This window comes from Anthonomus grandis, chromosome 1 (assembly GCF_022605725.1).
Source record: "Anthonomus grandis grandis chromosome 1, icAntGran1.3, whole genome shotgun sequence".
NCBI lineage: Eukaryota > Metazoa > Arthropoda > Insecta > Coleoptera > Curculionidae > Anthonomus > Anthonomus grandis.
The window spans coordinates 32706425-32728510 of NC_065546.1; the positions used below are offsets into that span (position 1 = coordinate 32706425).

The following is a 22086-nucleotide window of genomic DNA, read 5'->3' on the forward strand; positions in this document are numbered from 1 at the left end:
CTTCGAGTGACCATCAATAGCAAACAACACACTATACTTTTTTACAGTGGCGAAGCGTACGAATAGACAAGGTAGACAGACACTGTCTACCCAAAATTATCCAGTTATTTGTCATTAATTTATCACGTAATTATTTCATGTAATTGTTGAATAAAAATTTTAAAAAAATTAACACAGAACGTAGTCGCTATCCTTACTATTATTATATAGTATCTAAACATGATTAATCCGAAGGTGCCTGCCACACCGATTAAGATAAAAATACAGGGCTGACACCCAATTAATGTATACGAGCCCCAGGAAGACACATACAACTTGGTAATAAACTCTAAACACTTTAATCTGAAATATTTTTTTGTTGCTCGGTTAATATATTTTGCTGAAATGCTACTGCTATTTTGGGTCCCATATACGATTTTTCGAGAGGGAGATAGTATGCAGGATTCCGATATTGGATTTGTATTATATCAGTGTTTTTTAAATATTCCGGTCTATAATAGCTCAGTAACATTTTATAGGCAGCACTAATTTTTGGGTATAAAAAATAAATTTTAATCATTAAAAATTGGCAAACTGTAAGTATAATTTAGTGGTGGGATCGTTTAGCATATCATTAATTTTTGTAGCACCAAGGGATGATGCCTCAAATACCTCACTTCTCTAAAGTAAAGCTTTAATGCTTCATATTGCTCAAGAACTCTCTTTAAAACTATGCTGAAAATAAGAGTAAGTATTTCTAACAAACTTTTCTAATGCATTGGGTAACTTCACACGCATAAGAAGCACATAGTGCTAATGAATGGCAAATACATTTCATAATGAATAAATGGGGAATGTCTTTTGATAAATGAGCTTTCAGAAAATTTTTTCGCTCCATCATGGTATTAGCACCTTCTGCAGCAAAACCAACCATATTTGTTTTGTACGGTATTTCGTAATTGTTAAAAAAAATATATAATAGTATTATATAGACCTTTGGCACTTGCATCGGTCACGGGAATTAACGCGAAAAACTCATCTTTAATTGTCAAATCTTTACTATTAAAGCGTACCACCATTGCTAAATTTTTTACCGCGGAATTATCAGTAGGTTCATCAACAAGCAACGAGAATTTTTATTTTTTCAGTGTGTCTACTAAAGTTTCAAAGCTTACTTTACCTATTACATTATTAATTATTGCAGTACACTTGGTTCTGCTACATGATAGTTTTAATACTTGGCAAAAATTCCAGAACTACATATACTTTTAACTAACTCAGACAAATGTTCCCCTACATTGATAGGAATATTGTGTTCTGTAATAATGCCCGCTATTCTTATTTTATTTCGATTAACAATTTTTTCATTAGTTCGAAAAAACAAGTTCTTATGCAAATCGGAATGGTTTTTTAAACTAAGAAGGTTTGTTTCATGTTTTTTTGAAGTGTGTTTTTTTACTGCCCCAATGCCGCCAATAAAATCCTTGTCCCAAACTTTACATTTAAAATAAGTGTTACCTAGAGTACTTTTCTAAATCCAATGCTTGCGATTATGTTGCTCCCAAGTTGAATTAAATTTGTGAACATAGCATTTTTTTTCTGTGGAGTCTCTTCTGCATCATTGGTGTCTAATAAATTAGAATTAGATGAGTCCAAAGCGGAAGTAGATAGAACCGGCAGAGGAACTAGTGCCAGGCTTTTCTGTGTTTGAATCTATTTGCTTTTCGACAGGTTTCAAAAACCGTTGAAAATATTCAAAGTTGATGAAATTTTAAAAATCACCAGAAATTGCCATTTTACAAAAAGTTTTTCACCAATCACCAGGTTCATCATAAAATCACCAGATCTGGTGAAATTTCACCAGACCTGGCAACACTGCAAAATGTACTCGCGGGGAAGACATTCGAGCTTTTGTCTATCGAAGTCGACCAGCTTATTTTATTATGCTGTTGAGGGTTATTATTTATGGACACGCTTGATCTGGTCGGCCGCAATACATCTTCAGTTTTGTCTGCATTTGGTGGGGGCGCGTGCTATAGTAATTTAATAATTAGTATTTTTATTTTTGGGTGTATATAGTTTTGGTTTATAGTATATAGTATGGTTTTTTTAGTGGTTATTTATGAACGACTGTTCGATATTGGCAATTGTATTTTAGTTGTGTTTTTTTGTAGGTAGTATTTATTTTTATCTATCTATCTTTTTATGCTAGTAGTAATTATTTATTTCTTTTTTATATCACTACATAATTTTTTGAGTTAATATTTCATGCGCTTTCATTCTGTATTTCATTAAAGTGAATAATATTGAATACACATTTTTTTCTAATTAACGATTTTTATTGTTTGTCTACCCGAAAAAAAAGTTCACGCTTCGCCACTGCTTTTTTATTATTTTTTAGAATAATTAAAGTCAACAATATGTATCACAAGTAAAATAATAATAACATTGAAATTTGAAGTCATGAAAATGTTTGCATAAACCACTCTATTTATTACACATATTGACATAAAGTATTGACATAAGCGTGTCTTTCATAATTAATTTTTTATTTCATACATAAATTTGATTATTTTTAGATTTTGTCATCTTTACAAAATGTTGACAAATCTTATCATGTTCTTTCAATTGTTTCTATATTAAAAAAAAAATTATGCGACGTGTATATCATAAAAATTAAACCACAATATAAAGATTTAATTTATTTACATTATTTTATTGACGGGTTTATTTGAACCGATATTGTTCTATTGTATTTGCAAAATGAATTAGCTTATATTGTAGAGTATACAACCTTTAATAAATTATATATGTACGTAATAATGAATTATGTATACACAAATTGGAAAACATTAATTAATTCTTTTTAATTAACAACAAATTTATAATACTGACATGAATTGACCAAGAGGGTTTTTCCCCTTTTTTTTTAGTAAAAAACCTTTTTAAACATAGAAAAATTCGTAATTTCCCACCAAAAATTTTAATTTTTTTTTAAAAGGGTTTATTTCAACAGATATTGTTCTATTGTATTTACAAAATGAAATAACCCATTGTACAGTATACACCAACATTAATTAATTCTAACAACAAATTTATAATACTGATATGAATTAACCAAGAGGGTTTTCTCCCGTTTTTTTAGTAAAAAACCTTTTGAAACGTAGAAAAATTCGTATTTTCCCACCAAAAATTTAAAAATAAAAATGTAAGAGATGGCGCTTCTGTGCCTGACTTCGAACGCTCTCTACTCTTGTCAAAGTTGACATCCGTTGAAAATTGAGGTTAGATGTTTGTTTATATTTACATTTCTTTTGTTTTGATTGTCACCAGTGCCGAAAGATTTAATAAAATAATTTATTAATGTCCCTCCGCGTTATATAACACATTTTATCAGTTGCGATGAATTATTTACCCATAGAAAGCTCCAAAATGTGATTTTTTTTCCCGAGTGGCCCTATATTAACCAGGTGCTTAAGGTATATTTTGAAGGTATTAAGGTAACCATGCCTGGCACTAAAACGTCAATAGAATAGATATTCGTGAAAATATGTCATAATTGAATATATTGCATTACCAAATTTTGGAGACCAATGAACCAATATGCATTCTACAACTTTGAGGGGCATTTTCCCAGAGCCAAGTAAGTACCCAACCATCTACCCCTTTAAGGCATAATGAAGATTAAACAAAGACTCTTATGGGATTGTGTTTGAGAAAAGAAAACACAATTTCTAGTAAATCTACAAGAACAAAGATAAGCATCTATCTATAAAATATTTAATAATTTAATACCCTATTATACTTATCGACCATTTTAATTTCAGAAACTGTTTACAGGCGAAATTTTATTAAAGAAAATGTCAAGTCGATCAAGCAGATGCAGGGTATTCTTCAGGAAGCAGGGGCAATCCATTCTCGAAAAGACCCATTGTTTGAAAAATACAAGAGCGAAACCAAACCAGTTGCACCAAAAATTATTAAATCAAAAGAAAGTGATATAAGTAAAAGTGTCAAACAGTTGGGCAAGTCTGACAGCAGTTCCCAAGGCCCTGATAAGTTTGCGACTAAGGCGCGGAACACTTTTACCATAAAAAATCCTATCATGAAAACAAAAAGTATGAGATTTGTACAGTGTTAAAAAAAAATTAATAATTATTTTATTTTGTTTTAGTTAAAGCTCTTACAAAAAAAGATACTCAAAACACCTCAGCACACAGCTCAGATGACAGCAGAATTACCCATAGGGCCATGCAAACTGAAAGAGAAGAAGATATTTCAAAATTATATGACACTGGTGTAATCAAGTACCCTAGCCCTGGACTATTGAAGTCTCATAGGGGAGGACAGGGAGATCCCGTGAATGATATTATAAAAGATCTGGACACAATTTGTAAGTAATTAGGTTCATTAATTATTTATGTATAGAGATGAAACTACCATCTATACAGGGTGTAACATAAGTGATGACATTAATTTTAAGGGGTCATTTTTTAAGTAAAAAAGTTCATATAAACATATGTCCGGAAACGCTTCGTTTTCGAGATACAGGGTGTTAAACTTTTTTTTTTAAATCGATTTTTTATTAATATCTCATAAACGCATTTACCGAATTTGTTGAAATCTTTACATTTTGTTAGTCACAGGTACCTTTTGGAATTCTCACATCTGGCCTAGAAATTTCAGGGGCGTGCCCACAGGCTAAGTCGGGATGATTTTTTTTGTAAAAAAAATATCGCCCGGTACATTTTTTGTAAGTATATTTTTTTTAAATAAAGCATCTAAAAATGAAAGTTTTTTGTCTCTTAATTTTTTTTTGTATCTTGCTTCGTTTAGAAATAAATTTTAAAAACCATATTTTAGCACATCTCGGGCCTCCATAAAAAAAACCCTAAAATGCTTCAAAATTGATTTTATTGGGAATACTACATATTTATGCAGGTATGTATAAAAATTTCTCTGATAAGAACATTCCTATGTCTTACATTAACATTTACCAGGTACTGGGTACTGTTAGTTGAATGTGTTTTACTGTGCAGATAACTATGAATAACGCCGAATTAGCTCAAATGCATTTCATTTATGGCCTTGCAGATGGAAATGGTGCAGAAGCCCGTCGAATTTATCATGAACGCTTTCCCTATAGACCAATTCCAGCAGAAAGAACTTTCATAAGACTCCATGCCTGTCTGTGTGAGACTGGATCTGTCAATACTCATGATGAGCGCGTTAGTAGACCGAGGGTAATAATGACGCCACAACTAGAGGAAGCAATTCTGCAAGCAGTGGAAGACGATCCGTCAACTAGCACGCGAAGATTATCGTTACAGTTTAACATCAGCCACAAAAGTGTTTGGAGGGTTTTGCACACAAATTTACTTTATCCATTCCACATTCAGCTGGTGCAAGCACTGTTGCCAACAGATTTTCCTGCACGATTAGAGTTTTGCCAGTGGTTTCTTAAAAAAACTGCCCAGAATCCAAATTTTACGGCTAAAATTCTTTTCACAGATGAGGCCTGTTTTTCACGGGAAGCCATCAGAAACTTCCATAATACCCATCTTTGGGACTTTGAAAATCCCCATGCCATTGGAGAAGGTAGATTTCAACAGCAGTTTTCCGTGAATGTTTGGGCCGGAATTATCGGTGATCATCTTATCAGACCGCACTTTCTCCCTCCTAGGCTGAATAGTGATACTTGTAGACAATTTTTAGAAGAAATATTGCCAGATTTATTAGAAGACGTACCACTAGCAACAAGAAATACCATGTGGTTTATGCACGACGGTGCACCTGCTCATTTTAGTCTTGTCGCTCGAAACTATCTAAATGATACTTTTGCTCAGCAATAGATAGGTCGGGGGGACCTCACCTATGGCCAGCACGATCTCCAGACCTGAATCCTCTGGACTATTTCTTTTGGGGATATCTGAAATCGCTTGTTTATGCGACGCCAGTTGTGGATGAAAACGATTTGAGAAACCGGATTGTAAACTCTTCTAATGTCATACGCAACACACCAGGAATTTTCGAACGTGTGCGCCTGTCGATGGGAAGAAGATTGCGTGCTTGTATTGACATCGTGGTTCTCATTTCGAGCGTTTGATTTAATAAAATTTTGATGATATTTAAAACTAAAAGTAAGTTTTTATTATTTTTCACAAAAATTAAGCCTTCGCTTTTTTAATTGCCTAAATTTGTACAAAAAAATGGTGGTGTACACAAACAACAAATAAATTTTAAATAGATAACCATTTGCGACGCCATTGCATTAAAATTTAAACATCAAAAATAGCATCTTATTAATTTTTGTTTTCGGTCAAGTATGCGTTTTGCAAAAAAAATTATTTAAGGTTTTTTCTTAGTTGTTAAATAATAAACATGCTGGTAATTTGTCAGTTAATTTTAAAGCATTTTATTTTTCTTTTATGGAGGCCCGAGACGTGCTGAGATATTCATTATTTCTAAACAAAACAAAAAATTCTATTTTATACGCAAAAAATTTAAGAGACAAAAAAGTTTCATTTTTAGATGCTTTATTTAAAAGAAATATCATACATACAAAAAATGTACCGGGCGATATTTTTTTTTACAAAAAAATCATCCGACTTAGCCCGTGGGCACGCCACATTTCTAGGCCAGATGTGAGAATTCCAAAAGGTACCTTATAAGGTAATAAGTCACTTTATAAAGTTACTAACAAAATGTAAAGATTTCAACAAATTCAGTAAATGCGTCTATGAAATATTAATAAAAAATCGATGTAAAAAAAAAAGTTTAACACCCTGTATCTCGAAAACGAAGCATTTCCGGACATATGTTTATATGAACTTTTTTACTTAAAATATGACAAGGAATCACCCCTTAAAATTAAAGTCATCACTTATGTTACACCCTGTATAAAATTTAATTTTCTATTATAATATATATTACATATTAAAATCTCGAACTAATATAATAATTATTAAGTCTGATATTACAACAATAAGTAACCCCTCCAAAATTGTACATATGTTTAGTCAACACTTTAATGTTTTGCCTACAAGAAACAGCCTAAACTCACTTTCCAAACCAATTTTCCCACAATATTTATAAATTCAACAGATCATCAGGCAATATTTTAACTCTTGATGAATCTGCCTACCAAATTCTCATGTGGTCTTAAAATTCTTTTTTCTTTTTCTTATTGTTTTAACATACATAAAATGTCATAAACAAAACATAAAATACAATTTATAATTAGAATAAAAAAAAAATTACTTAAACAACAAAACATGATACAGTTAATTTACTAATTGAAATAAGCCTAAAACACATAAAAATAGATTAAAATATGTTAAAATTAGACACATCACAATAAAGTTCTAAAAGATGCATAGTTACAAACCACAAATTTAAAAAGCTGCACTACACAGTATTCACAATCCCAAATCACAGGGAATTAAAAAAAAATTGCTGAGAAAATAGTAGGCCTTTGCAATCAACAACCTTCTCAACTCTCTTTTGAACATTCTTAGGGATAGGGAGTTTTTAATCAAGATGCGAAGATGATTATATATATTAATACTGTCAAAAAATATCAACTTTTTTATTAAGGTTGAGGTAGGCTGGGGAAGGCAGAGAAATTGTTTTCTGCTTGGATACTGGGAATTGTGAATTTAAACTTTGGTACTTATAGATCAAGCAAGCAGTCTCGAGAATGAATAGACATGGAAGAGTTAATATTTCTTCTTGGACGAAAAGCAGACGACTGGAAACCCTGGAATTTATTTTTTTTTGGATAATAAACAACATTTGAAGAATATAACTGCTAGAGTATCCCCAGAATGCAATACTGTACCGGAGATGCAGTTGAAATAATGAATAATAAACTATGTTTGCCAATCCTTGGACCAAGTTCCTGAATACAGATCCTGACAGCAAAGCACCTCAATGTTAATTTTTATATAAGCATAGAATAGGCAAGCATATTCATGTGTGTGTGAAATTTGAGCTTATCAATGAAAATTCTAAGAAATCAATTTTCAACAATTACTAAATAAAGGTAAACTCGTTGACAAAACTAGAGAAGAAAAAAAGAAGGAAAAAATTTCTTAACATCCGATATATGTCTAACACATAGAGGAACATGATTGTAAATTTTTTTACTTATGTAAATTAATTTACATAAGTAAGAGTTTTTGGTAAGGGAAGACGTAGAAATAGGTAGGGGAACATCATTTACACGATGAGTCAAATGGCCAGTGTCAGAGGGTAGTTTAGGAATTTTGTGAATAAGAGCAGCTGTTTCTAAGATAAAGAGTGAAAAAAGAGTTAGGATTTTTTCAGAAATGAAGAGGGGTTTGCAAGAATCTCTTAACTTAGCAGAACACAGGTATCTAACTGCTTTTTTTTGAATAACAAAGACAATGTTAAATAGCCCCTTATTGGTTAAACCCCAAAAAGCCAAGCCATACCGAATATGAGATTCAATAAGTGAAAAATACACTGAACGTGCAACCACCCCTCCCAGCTCTTGTTTTGCCATTCTTACTGCAAAACATCCAGTAGATAATTTCCCAGCTAAATGTAAATTATGATCTTCAAACCGAAGGCGACCATCAATGGTAATTCCTAGGAACTTGCAGCACTCTTTATTCTGCAAAAGGGAATTTTCGTCAAACATCAGACCCTGAACATCGCACTTAAACCCCATAATAGACGTCTTTCTTACATTAAACACGAGCCTGTTGGAAGCACACCACCCTGATAAAATCTGAAGGTCTTCAAGGATACAAGTCTTAATATAATCAGAATTTTTATGGCTCCATAGTATGGTGGTATCATCAGCAAACTGAACCACCTTGCCCTGCAGTTTCAATGAATTCAAGTCATCCACATACAGTAAAAATAACAGTGGTCCCAACACTGAACCCTGGGGAACGCCGCATTTTAGGGATTTAGAAGCAGACAAACGGCTAGACACGCCCAATATACATATATAAGTTTTTGTAATAAACCTATTAAACAATGCTAATTGCTAAGAAAAGGTCTTATGTCTTATGCAATTATAAACAAACTATAGTAGATGCAAAAAATGTTTATTTCATATACAAAATACATTAGTTAGTGGTTCAAGTACTTAGTTTAAAGGTCACTTGTCACATTGATTTTGGAACTATTTTCGGAGAAAAGATAACATATCCAAGGTATCATCTTTTAAGTTTGATCTTAGTTTATTGCAAATATATCCTGCAGCTGAAAACGCACGCTCAGCTTCGACACTTGTCGACGGAATAGACTTTACACAGTTGTAAACAGCTTCCCAGTATATACCCCTATTTCCTCCGCATTCAAACAGGGTCATTTCATTTATATTTTTATTTTTTTTCAAGGTATATTATCCTCTTCATCCTCCTCAACATAAGTGGTCTGGGCTTTGGTTTGGCCTTCTAAAGACTTTCAATCAAACTCTTTATTTCTGTTCGTAGTCTTGATTTGCTATGAAGTAAAAATGTATCTTCTTGACCGTTGGTAGATGCTGACTTTTGTTCCAGAAATTCCAGATATTTGCCTGGATTTTCCAAATACAGTAACATACTTGTCAGTGATGAACGGCGCTCTTTTATCCTAGAACGTAAAGGTTTAGCCATTTCTTTACTCAGTGCAGAATTATGATGACTTTCCAATTTGCTGATCATGAATCGCAGTCTAGTTTCAGCAGTAACTAGTGTTGCATCTTCGCGGCACAAAACGCTTACAGCCAGCTTAACTGGTTCTAATGCACGTTCAATATCTGTCAACGTATTACATTCATACTCAGTAAATGAATATGAAGATGATGTAATTTTAAGATCAATGAGAGCTTTAAATAAACACTCTCTGATGAGGTTGAACCTTGAAATCATTGCTGCAAGGCTGCTCCAACGTGTTTTACAATCTTTGACTATTTGCAATTCTCTGCCAAATTTTCCTTTAATATAATTTTAGCAATAAGTCATTTCTCATGGGAGATTTTGAACTAAAATATTTTACAATTTGTCGTACTTTCTGAATCAGCATCCTGAAACAAATATATTATTTAAGTTTATTTTAAGTTGAGAAATTTTTTTTTTCCTGTAACTTGGTAGTAAATCTACCTCTGGAAATTCTTGATCTACGGAAAGGAAGTAGCACTGTTCTTCATCCTCGCTGTCACTGTTGTCAGGCTTGCTACTACAAGTTAAATCTGATCCACTCTTTTCTTGTAGATATTCTTCCTCTTAATGTGTTTTTTTGTAAAGTACGTCGCAAACAGCTAGCTGCAGTTCATGAGCATAGCACAGTTGATGATGTACTGATAACAATCTGCCCACTTTCTTCATGACTGCAGCACCATCTGTCGTTGCTGCGACAATATCTCGTTCAAGGTGGATGCCGAACTCCTTCAGTTTTTTTTTTTAATTTCTCTTACACATGATTCGGCAGGAAAGCTACCGAGGATTCTCACTAGTCCTAAGTTCCGAAGACTAACGGATCCAGCGTTATAAGCATGCAGATTGAGATTTAAATAGCGCCGATTTCTTAAGGATGACCAGTCATCAAATGTTATTGTGAATCGCTGTTTGGATTTTTATAGAGCCTCGAGTTCTTCCATAGAAGAGCAGTAGAAGTAGCATAGAAGAACTAATGTCATCTGAGCCTGAGTGCTTATAAATAAGGGTAGAACTAGTAAAGGAACTCTTCGAGCTACTGGCAATACTGGCACGGCACTATCAATGTCAATGTCAATAACATCACTCTCGCTGTTATTCTTGGATTTTAAATTCATATTATGCTTCGTTTGTAAGTGGGTGTGTAGACCTTTGGTAGAACGAGCAGAGATTTTAATAATGCTTGGGTATAACTTACATTTAGCTGTAAAACCATCTTCAGATTTTAAGAAATGTTTCCAAACTAAACTTGAGCCTTTATTCTCTTTATAAACCACACTGACACTCATTTTAGCGATTATTAGTTTACATTCGATGTAATACGTAATTTATTTAACTGAAGAAATCGTTTCCAGTCACTAGTTAAACGCTTTCCACTTACGCACATACGCACACACATAAATCGGAAAGTAAACTAACCTATTTGTTTGACTTATTTCCAATAGTCAATCCAATAGTAATCCCGGGCGACGAAGCGTCGGCGCTCGGGGATTTCCCTTGGATTTAAATCCGTGCAGTAATGCAATTCATATATAACAGATGTACGACTAAGTCCGCAATTATTTGTGAGTGGTTTTTTTACTTTCTGGGGCGTTTTAAAAGACGTTTGTAGTTTTGTTATCGAATACGGAATTTTAATATTGATTCCCGCAGATCCCGCAGAAACTTGGAGGATCCTGTATTGCGGGATTGGATTCCCTAGTCTATAAAACTGCAATCATACACTTTAATAAAATCTGTCAGGCCCCAAATTCTTAAGAGGGCGTAATATAATACTTCCAGTTATTTTTATTTGATTTTAATTTATGTACAACATCTTGTCAGGATGTATTACAACAATAAACTTGTAATCAGTAAACTTTTAAACTGTAGCAAAACGATAAATGTACTTAAAGTAACTTGTGGTGTATATTTGGAACGTGTAAGAAGACAGAATGATAGATGTATTGCTTACGTCAGGATTCGAGATCATTGATATGACATGATACTACATACCTAAAAAGTAAAAGGTACCTGTGAGCAAATATTTTACCCTAGTTATTGTGATTGTTAAATAAAAGTAAAATACGCTTACACAAGGCCATTTCAGATTTATAGCACCTGTACACAATACCATAAAACTATCAATAAGATTAACATCCTTCAAATTATAGACATCAGTAGACCTTGTTAAATAGTTGTTCTCCAATCCAGGCAGAACAAAACCTGATGTCCAGCATTAGAAATTGAGTTGATGGGATAGTGCTAGCAAGCACTCCACAAAACAACACACTGATGTAATGGCCAATTACACAGTCTACAAAATAATCCCAGGTGCCAAAACACTCTGGGTTGCACTAGTGCCACATACCTACTTACACTAGCTAACGTTGTTTTACGTACCAAGGTATCAGGTCACTACACCTAGCACGGAAGGATGCACATTTAAATATAACTTTTTTTATACTGATAATGATTTAAATAATGGGAAAAACATAAGGTAAAACAATGCTCAGTGAAAACTCTCACCTTTGTAATTTGACAGGTTTGATAGTTCAATAAAGGCACTAACCACAACACTAGAGAAAAGTTACGGGAGAACAAGTGGGCACTGCTGCGCGACTGTTTTCAAGTAAACTGACCGTCGAACTGAATTCTAAAAAGGATCATATTAGAAATATCCCATAACATCTGTCATCGCCTATGTTTTTGAGAACTTGTAAATACCAACATTCCCATACATTATAACTTTCTCCGAAGTGACCTTTTTACCCGCATAAGTACTAGCACAGTAAGTGGTACTAGTAAGTGTTATTTCTGTTTATTTTGTTATCTCCAAAAACCTCTTAAAACCATAAAACTTAAAGATTTTCACAAATCGTCCTTATCTTTACATGTCAGCCCTTAACATTCCGATCGGTTATCGTTTTCTTTTTTTATTAATTTTTGATGATCGACAAAAACCAGATAAAATATAATAAGTAAAATAAACCCACGTCTTACAAGTCCAATCTCATGAATGTCAAGGGAGTCAATAAAACAGTTCTAATAGTGGACTCCTTTAAGTTTCTCGGGATGCATGTTGATCCATTGCTAACTTGGAGTCAGCATTGCAAGACACTAATCTCCATACTAAACAGTAACTATGCTCTGGTCCGCAAGCTCGATACAATTTATTCACTGATACCCTTTTAAATTATACTATGTGTCTTGCATTCAATCAATATTGAACTATGGAATTGTATTTGGGGGGGTCGTCTATTGAAGCTATGGGTGTTTTTAGAGCACAGAATCGCATCGGTAGATGTGTTTTTGGTGTTTCAGCAAGTAGTTGCGTATGTATGGCGTACAGCACTAGCTGTACGCCATATTTTAATAAACTGGGGGTTTTGACTGCTCCATCTTTATATTTTTTGGCATTGGTTATGTCTGTCAACAACACACACAACACTAATCAGAGGAAATGTCAATGATTACGAGAGGTTGTGGTCACTTACGCATTCCTCTACATCATTCAGCTTTTTTTGAAAGAGTGCTTAATTTCAGGGCGGTAAAAGCCTAAGGCTCTTTATCACAGTGCATTAGAGAAATAAACAGTGTCAAAATGTTTAGAAGCAATGAAAGTCCTTGAAGAAGAATGTCTCTATAGTTTTAATATGTGGTAGATATTACGGTACGTGAATGCATTGGTATTGGTACTATTCCTTGTATTTTTTCTTTTATTTCTATGGATAAATAAACCTCTTTTATTACCTATTAGGTGTCTGGTTGATGTATCTTAACTGTGCGTTTGTATTTTATCTTTTTTAGCATATTTGAAATTTTGTTACTAAGTTTTAATTATGTTAAGCGTGAAAGTAAGCATTATATATATTTGTTATGTTATTAAATTGTATCACACACAGTACTATAATGGTTTTGACGTTGCTTTTTTATAAGAGATCATTTTGTTGGCAATAAATGATATTATTATTATTATTATTATTATTATGATTATCTCAGTTTTTACAAAGACTTATTACCAGACTTACAGATTATAAAAATCAGGTCAGAGAAAATTAAGTACCGGTATATTGAAGTCTGAAAAGATGTGATAGTCAGGGATATTGGGCTATTAAATATTTTAATGCCCTACCAGTAAATTTTAGAGAATTGCCTGCGGTTAAGTTTAAGTGTACAAAAATAATTTTGGTAGCAAATGCTTTTTATTCTTATGACAATAAGTTTTTTAATTATTATAGTGCCTAATGATTTTTAGTTTTGATAGAGGTTTTATTTTTAATTGAATATTGTGAATCCTGATCTGATTGTTTTTGATGCATGAACAGAATGTTGAAAAACGGGTTTGTGGATCGAAATAAAACGACACGCTTGCTAAGTATTTAGAATAGAACTGACAACTTTTATTCTAAGTAGTAATCGTTAACCGCACACAGCAAATAACCAACAGAAATAGAAACAATGGAACATGTGTTACATTGTACATATTATCTAGATGGCGTTACTTACATTAGACTAAATAATAAACTGAATAGCATGGATTTATTTATATTATATTTTATACTTTTGTCGTATATACACGAGTGAAAAGATGAAGATTTAAAAGAAATATAAAGTGTGTTGTAAATTTAAGTTGTTCACTGTTTTACAACTGATTAATAATGGTTAATAATTTTTTTAAAGGAAATAAGAGGAATGATTCATCTTATAGTGTTGCTGATCATAATATTCAGTACTGCAGCACAGTAAAGGACCTTGAAATATGGTTTGATGAACAACTAACCTTTTATACACACATTAATAATATAATCTTAAAATCGTCCAGGGTTGTCGGCTTTGTGCTTCGCAAGTGTAGGTACGGATTTCTCACTGGAGACCTGCAAGAGAGTTTATTTCTCACTTGGAGTTTCTTTGCTCGATTATGATTCAATGGTTTAGTCACCATTTTACATGAACAGCTGCTTAGCCTTGGAATGGGTTTATTCGATTTTATATTTTTTTAAGCTAAATATGAGAATTCCTGATCATATACAGGGTGTCCCCTTTTAAATGGTCAAAAATGCTAGAGTATATACAGGAGCCATAAAGAAGTAGTTTGAGATAGGACACCGATGGTCGGACGAGCACCGTTTTCAAAATACAGGGTGTTGAAATTAAAAGAAAAATCGTTTTTTTACCTCTGTATTAAAAACGCTTATAGCGATTTGAATGAAACTTTTGGGTTTTAAATTATAGGTGGTGAGGCAACTTTTTGAGGAATTGCAGGTCATTTGACCTGTCCAGGGACGGAGTTGCAGCACGTGTATCATTACAATAAAAAATAAATAATTTAATTAAACAATAAAGAATTGAAATTAAAAAAAAATAAAAAACAACTTAAAAAGAACAGTTTAAGCAATAAAAAAACAATTTAAACAATTCAAACCAAATGCACCTGATGACCCAAGATACGCGAGCAGAGATGTACAAGACCCCTGGATCGTTTCTCAGAAAGTCCGCAGCTTTAATGACAATTAAATGGTTAATATGGTTGTTAATTCTGTTAGAATTTAATAGTTTATTATTGTGGTTAGATTATAAATGAATTATTTTGTTGTATTATTCTTTTTTGTAATGGGACTGGTCCCGTATAATAATAATAAATAAATAAATAAAGTGAACTTGGCTACTTACAGCAAAACTTTTTACGGAACTCTCCTCTGGGTATAAAATTAAATCTGAACAATATCGTATAAAACTGACATTGATTAAAGTTCTGTTTTTATTTTAGCGATGGAGGATAAAGATTTCATTAGGGAAAATAAGAACATTAAGCCGAAGACGGTGAAACAGAGCCCGGTGAAAGTTCTGGCGCAGGCACCTGCGAATTACCAACGGGGGGTCGTGCCTAAATACCTGCGCGACCGGAAGGACGATGCCTCTTTGGGGGAACAGGACGCGGAGTGTCCTCCGGGGCATGTGTTGCTGCCGGAGGAGGAGAGGAAGGAGACTCTGAGGGTGTTAAGGCAAAGTGAGGGAATGTAAGCCTTAGTGACGGTAATATTATACTCGTTTTTAAATGTTGTAGGCTATGCCGATCGAATTCAGGAATTGAACATGATGCCGGTGAGGAATGATACTTTAAAAATGAGGAAACGAAAGATGGAAATCGAGGAGGAACTAAAACGGATCGACGGAGGTATAAAAGTGTTTCAACGGCCGAAGGTGTATGTTAAAATAAATGCTTAAATATTTTTTCTAAGTTTGTTAGTATTTATTTGTGTGTAATTGGGACCAGACATATAAGGATTGTCATGATTTGTAATTTATTATGACGTATTACTGTTTTTAGTATGAAGGTGTAAATATTAAATTCTAGTCATGTTTCAAATTAATTGTTAATAAACTATGAATATAGCAGGATTATCATTTGTAATGCGACTTTTAATTATGAAGTTGTTTGAAACAAGCTGTATAACGTTGCTAAAACCGTTCATACACAGTGCATCCGTAAAGTAGCTGATTCATGATAAATTCAATAAAAATAAAATGGATCGTTTGAAAAAAATAATTTTAAAACGAAAAAAATTCCCGAGTCCATCGATTTTAATCTGTGTGCAATAGATTGTCCCGCCGCAATTATGCCATCTTGCAGCTTCGAGACTATGTGGATGCAAGTTTAAAAGCTTTTATTATGCCTCAGTGCATTCCACTCTATCCTATGCCTTATTAAGTTAGCGTAATTTCTCCAGTATTGGGAGAGTGCTAATAAATCAAAAGCGCATTGTACGTAAACTTACTAAACTTGTACTTAAACTTGTCCTGGTACTTTTAAAAAAGAAAAAATCCTAACTATAGTTAACATCTATATCTTGGAGTGCGCATCTCAAGTACATAAAAATCTTTTCAACCACATAATATCTGGAGATCTTAATTTTTATAAAACTCGAAATGCAGATAAATTATACATCCCTTTTACCCGGTTGTCGCAGGTACAGGATGTTCCGGAAATTACATCCCTCAAAATTTTTAATAATCGCCCATGTAGAATAAAGAAAGCTAAGACTTTTCCAACTTTTAAGAAAGCTCTTAGGACTATGCTAGCTGACTGTTCTTTTTACTCGTTGACAGAGTTCTTTAACTGTAGATTTATTGATTAAATTTAGTTAAATTTGTTTCCTTTCATATCTTTGTAATTTTATACTATTTTTATTAGGATTGTAGTTTTTTATTGACAATTCCGTTACATTGGTATGATGTCGATGGGAATAAACGATTTGATTTGATTAGGATTTTTCTACGTGGAAATGAAATATACAGGGTGACTCAAAAAAGATGTCATCAATATATTTTTTAATGCAGAATCAGAAAGAACGCATTTTTTTACAAAGAATATGGCACAAATAGTGGTTACATAAGCAATTTTAAACGAAAAATGATGATAAAATGTAAAATCAAAGAAATACTTATCTAAATTAAATGTTCGAATTGAGCACCGTTAACAACCTGACAATAACCAATGCGATTTAAACATTCTTTTTGAATGTTGTCAATGATATCTGGAGTAGTATTTCTAATTTCCTGGCGTATTTGTTCTTTTAAATCTTCCAAACTCGCTGGTTTAGTGACATACACTTTTTGAAGTCTCCCCATAAAAAGTAATCGAGGGGAGTTAAATCTGGCGATCTGGGTGGCCATTCAATGAACCCAATATTAAAATCGACGGGTTCGGGCATTTTTTCAGAAACGGTCCATTTAATTTTTATTCAATTTATCCGCTACTTTACGGATGCACTGTATATAGGCAGTTTTTTTAAATATTGCGACAAAATTCAGGGGCGTGTTCCTTGCACGAAATCAAGCAAAGAAGTTCCTATGAACATATATCCTAAACGGTTTAGATTTTACACTTGAGAGAAAAAACCTACTTTCTTCGACAAGTTTGATACTCCTGTAGATATTTTTTCCGAAAATTGGTACGCCGTATCCATAACGTTTTTCCGTTTTAACGTATACACAATTTAAATTTTTATATTCGCCATTGGCGTTCATGAAGTTCATTTAAACTGGATATTTTTTTAAAGAAAAGGGTACGGCAATGATTTTCTTGAAATAAAAAATATTTATAAATTCTTTGTAAATATTAATTTTATAAATTGTGGATAGCCATATCGCCCAAATCTGACTATCTTTATCAAGTAATTAGAGACTTGTAAAGTCAGAAAGTGTCCTCTAAGTTGCTTAAGTTTAATATTAATGAAGAAGCGTACCCAAATTCCTTTCACGGTCAGCAAGATTATTCCAGTGTATAAAAAATGGTGATAAAATTTGTGTCAATAACTATAGACCTATTTCCCTGATCCTGGTAGTTTTTGAGTGCTACTTAAAAAGCAACTATGCATTCTTTAAAAGCATTGCTTTTTTTATTGCTGGACAGTTTGGATTCCGGGAAGGTAGGTCAACTGCAGTGTCTGAGCGAAGGTTTTGTAATTATTTATATAGTCAGGGGCTTTGAGGAAAACACATTTCTGGATTCAGTTTTCTGTTATCTTTCTAAAGCCATCACTATGCATCTTAATTAAACAGCTTTCTTGCTATGATCTTACTGGGAATGGTCTAAGTTTATTCGAGAGCTACCTAACAAATAGGAGACAAACAAGTTTTTGCAGTCGAAGCTTTCAGAAGTCAAATTTGTGAGACAGGGAATACCAAAAGGTTCCATTTTGAGCCCCTTGTTATTTCTCATTTATATAAAAGGCATAACAGCTCTGCCGTACTGTTTTGTGATCCATGCAGATGATACCAGTTTCATGACGAAGACCAATAACTTTGAAATCCTAAAAGAAGCTCTGCTTAATTTTACTATTTAAAATACTCTGTAAGTAATTGGTTCAAGGCAAATCATATTAACCTAAATCAAAATAAAACTGAATACATGATTTTCACATTAAAACACCCCCGACTCTCTAAACAATATGCTGACAAAATAACTGTAAAAGGGTTGTTGGCACAGAACACAAATATAGTTAGGTTGTTGGTAGCCTATCTTCTATTGTGCATTCAGCTTGTTTATATGGCTTACTTGTCTAAGGCTCTCTCACCGTTTTGAGAATTTGAGATACTTACCAATCCGTCACAGTATACCTATAAATCACTTCTGTATGCTTTTAAAAATAAGAGCCAATATAGAACTGATGAGACGTATGATCAACACACTAGAAGAGAAACTGCTTTCTGTGTGCCTTTTCTTAGACTAAGAAGTTCTTAGAATGCTATTCTCCACTGTGCACCTACCTTTACAAATAGATAACCCAGAGAAATTCGTGAATAATCACTCAATAGGTTCAAAGTTGTTGTAAAGAGATTCCTAATTATCAAGTGTGTCAGATTTTTTAACTTGTGATGTCGTTTTAAATGATTTTAAATTATAATAATTTAGATATTTCATGTCCGCGATACTATCGGTTGAACTTTGAAACATATATAAAACAGAACTTTTTTAGCGATCTTTCTCATACTTGGCTCCAAAACTTTTAAATTCAGAATTGCTTGGAAGATGGGATAGTGTTAGCTTTATGACCTTTAAGACTAATTTTAATGAATATTTGTTAAATGGTAATTAAATAAACTACCTTTCTAGATTGTGTTACAGGCGTTCTTTAATTTCTTATTCCGCTTCTACAAAATCGTTTTATTTAGTTAGCATTGATGTTTTTATATATTTAACTTATTTTCTTTGCTCTGTTATTAAATTATGTTTATTGGTATGTAATTCTCGATTGTAATATGTATGGTCGGTTAACCAAACAGCTCTGCTGAGATTCGTCGAGTTAAAAATGAAGGCCTTCCATTATTATTATTATTATTATAATTATATTGTTTTTTAAATTTTATATCTATGCTGTGTTTAATATAAAATTTCAAACTGTTTCTGAATTATCTTAAGTTAGTTATAATGAGAATTAGTTATGCCAATGCAAGATACATTGACCACTATAGAAACTATATTGTTGTACAATAATATATTCATTTAGAAACGTATCATCCAAGAAGAACCTTATCGCAAGAAAAAATTTGTTGCTTAAAACAACAGTGCTTATTTCATTGATTAACACCGAAATTTGTCAACTTAAGGTGCAACATACGAAACAACTCCTCTGACAGAGCATTGGAAGTGGCCCGAAGAGCTTGGCTGAGGGAGGAAGTCAAAAACCATTATAGAAGCTTGAATAAGGTGAATTCTGTACTAAAATACCTTTACTTTACGTTGAACTTATTCTTAGCCCATTGGGAGTTTTGTACTTTAGATTCAGCACTTAGAGATAAGGTTCAAATATTTTCTAAAAACTCCTTTTTTTCGTTTAAACCGCAAATTAAATCACCTTAAGACATCTCAAGTTCAATCTTTAAGAAAAAATAATAATAATGTATACCGTAGGCAGCTAGGAAAATGTCACTTTCAATTTCATAAAAGGTACTTGAATTTAGCAAATGTGACTTTCACACCGGACGAGGAAAGTTTTTTGAATCTTAATTTAAAATATAATTTTTCTAAGAAGACTGACTTGCGCACGCGGGAGACTTTAGCTGTGGAGGCTGAGAATGTTTTGCAGACTACTGATATTCATAATAAAAATATTTTGCGTGCTAAAATAATAAATTTTTTAAATTCTAATATTAACTCAAACTGTAATAAATCTAATTTTAATAATAAACATCTAACTTCTCTTAAAAATAAAATAAATCACGATTTAATCCTTTCGAAAGCTGACAAGGGTAATTGCTTGATTATACTTAAGAGGGATGATTACATACAGGTTTTGGATTTTTTGGGTTCGGGTGACTTTGTTAATGTAAACAAAGATCCTACTAGCTCTTTTTCTCCAAGGTTAAACAAACCCTTGATAGGTGTAATCTGACTTTAGATTTTTTCATACTAGGAAAGAAAAATTATACCCTATGAATCCCAGAACTCCTCCCCTCTACGGCCTTCCTAAAATCCATAAACCCAATCTCCCTATTAGGCCAGTAGTATCGTTTGTAAACTCACCTTCTTACAACTTGTCAGCCTGGTTAAATACTACACTCAGAGATGTAACTGGTTTTAGAAGTACTTATTCCACAAAAAATTCAGTAGAGTTGACACATTTTTTTTTAAATATCTGCATACCAGAGGGTTCAAAACTAATTTCTCTGGACGTTAAGAACTTATTTCCAAGCATTCCACCTGGTGATTGCCTTGATCTAGTCAGGTCCCTTTTGCTTAAGTCACCGCTTGACAGATTTATTGTTGATGATCTTTTAACACTCCTCAAGCTAGTACTTGATCAGAATTTTTTCGTTTTCAACAACAGGTTTTTTAGACAAGTTACTGGACTAGCAATGGGGTCTTGCCTCTCTCCTCTTCTCAGTGAGATTTTTATGCACCATTTGGAGAAAAGGATTGTCAATGGGAAGTTTGGTGCTTTTCTCACTGTATATAGGAGATACGTGGATGATATTTTTGTGGTATGGAATGGAAATGATCTGGAGTTGGCGGATTTCCTCATTTCTATAAACTCTCTTCACGCAAATATCTCGTTTACCATTGAAGAAGAAAGAGATGAAAAATTACCTTTTCTTGATGTTCTTATTTCAAAAAATACCAACAAACTTGAATTTGAGATCTACCGCAAACCCACCACTATGGACAATGTCATCCAATACTCCTCAAACTCCCCTTATTCCTATAAATTTGCCACTTTTAATTCCCTTTTCTATCGCCTTTTCAACATCCCCCTTTCTAGAGAAGCTTTCCTTGATGAACTAAATATAATTAAACATATTGCTTTTAATAATGGTTTGCCACTTGATATAATTAATCGCCTTTATTCTAAATTCTATAAATCTTACAGTTGCTTTTAAAACTACAAACAGTTTAAAAAGTCAGCTAGTTAGTACAATAGATAAGGCAGATTTCTTTTCAAAATCAGGGGTATATTCATTAAGATGTAATGACTGTAATGCCATTTACATAGGGCAATCGGGGAGAAAAATTTCCACCAGAATAAAGGAACATACAAGTTTGGTGGACAGGTATAGGGATACTGACATGACCGAAACTAAATCGGCGTTTGCAAATCATTTATTGGCCTCCTCACATGGTTTTTCTTTAACTCAGGGAGCGGATATTTTGCATGAGTGCTCAAAAGGCAAAAAACTGGACTTGTTAGAAAAAATGGAAATTACTAAAGCTAAGAAGAGCCCTGTCCTTGTGTGTGTGAACGATATTTTCACGTTTGAACTTTAAAAAATTATATGGATTTGATGAGACCGTGACTTTGTGTTTTTACCTCTGTTTTGTTTTTAATATATTCATTGATTAATCAATAATTTATTTAAACATTATAATATTCCAGAAAACTAGCTTAAACGATTATGAAAATTCACTGATTTCGCAAAAATATTTATTAATATTAATATTTAGAAAAGAAACAAG

At 32.9% G+C, this 22086-nt stretch overlaps 1 protein-coding gene and 1 long non-coding RNA gene across 3 annotated transcripts; both read left to right on the forward strand.

Annotated features, from left to right (window-relative positions):
- The first annotated feature begins 3318 nt into the window (after window positions 1-3318).
- On the forward strand, window positions 3319-16044 carry LOC126739839 (uncharacterized). 2 transcript variants are annotated; one of them, XM_050445665.1, is made up of 5 exons: window positions 3319-3622; window positions 3820-4097; window positions 4154-4372; window positions 15400-15639; window positions 15697-16044. In XM_050445665.1, exons 1-5 carry the CDS (start codon window positions 3573-3575, stop codon window positions 15855-15857), a joined length of 948 nt encoding a protein of 315 aa, XP_050301622.1. In that variant the 5' UTR covers window positions 3319-3572; the 3' UTR covers window positions 15858-16044. The 2 variants fall into 2 exon arrangements, with proteins under 2 accessions (XP_050301622.1, XP_050301615.1); XM_050445658.1 differs by having other exon boundaries at window positions 3323-3622; window positions 3807-4097.
- Window positions 4626-6066, forward strand: LOC126739917 (uncharacterized). Its single transcript, XR_007661732.1, has 3 exons — window positions 4626-4732; window positions 4843-4920; window positions 4980-6066. It is a non-coding gene; the product is annotated as an uncharacterized LOC126739917 (long non-coding RNA).
- Window positions 16045-22086: the final 6042 nt, after the last annotated feature.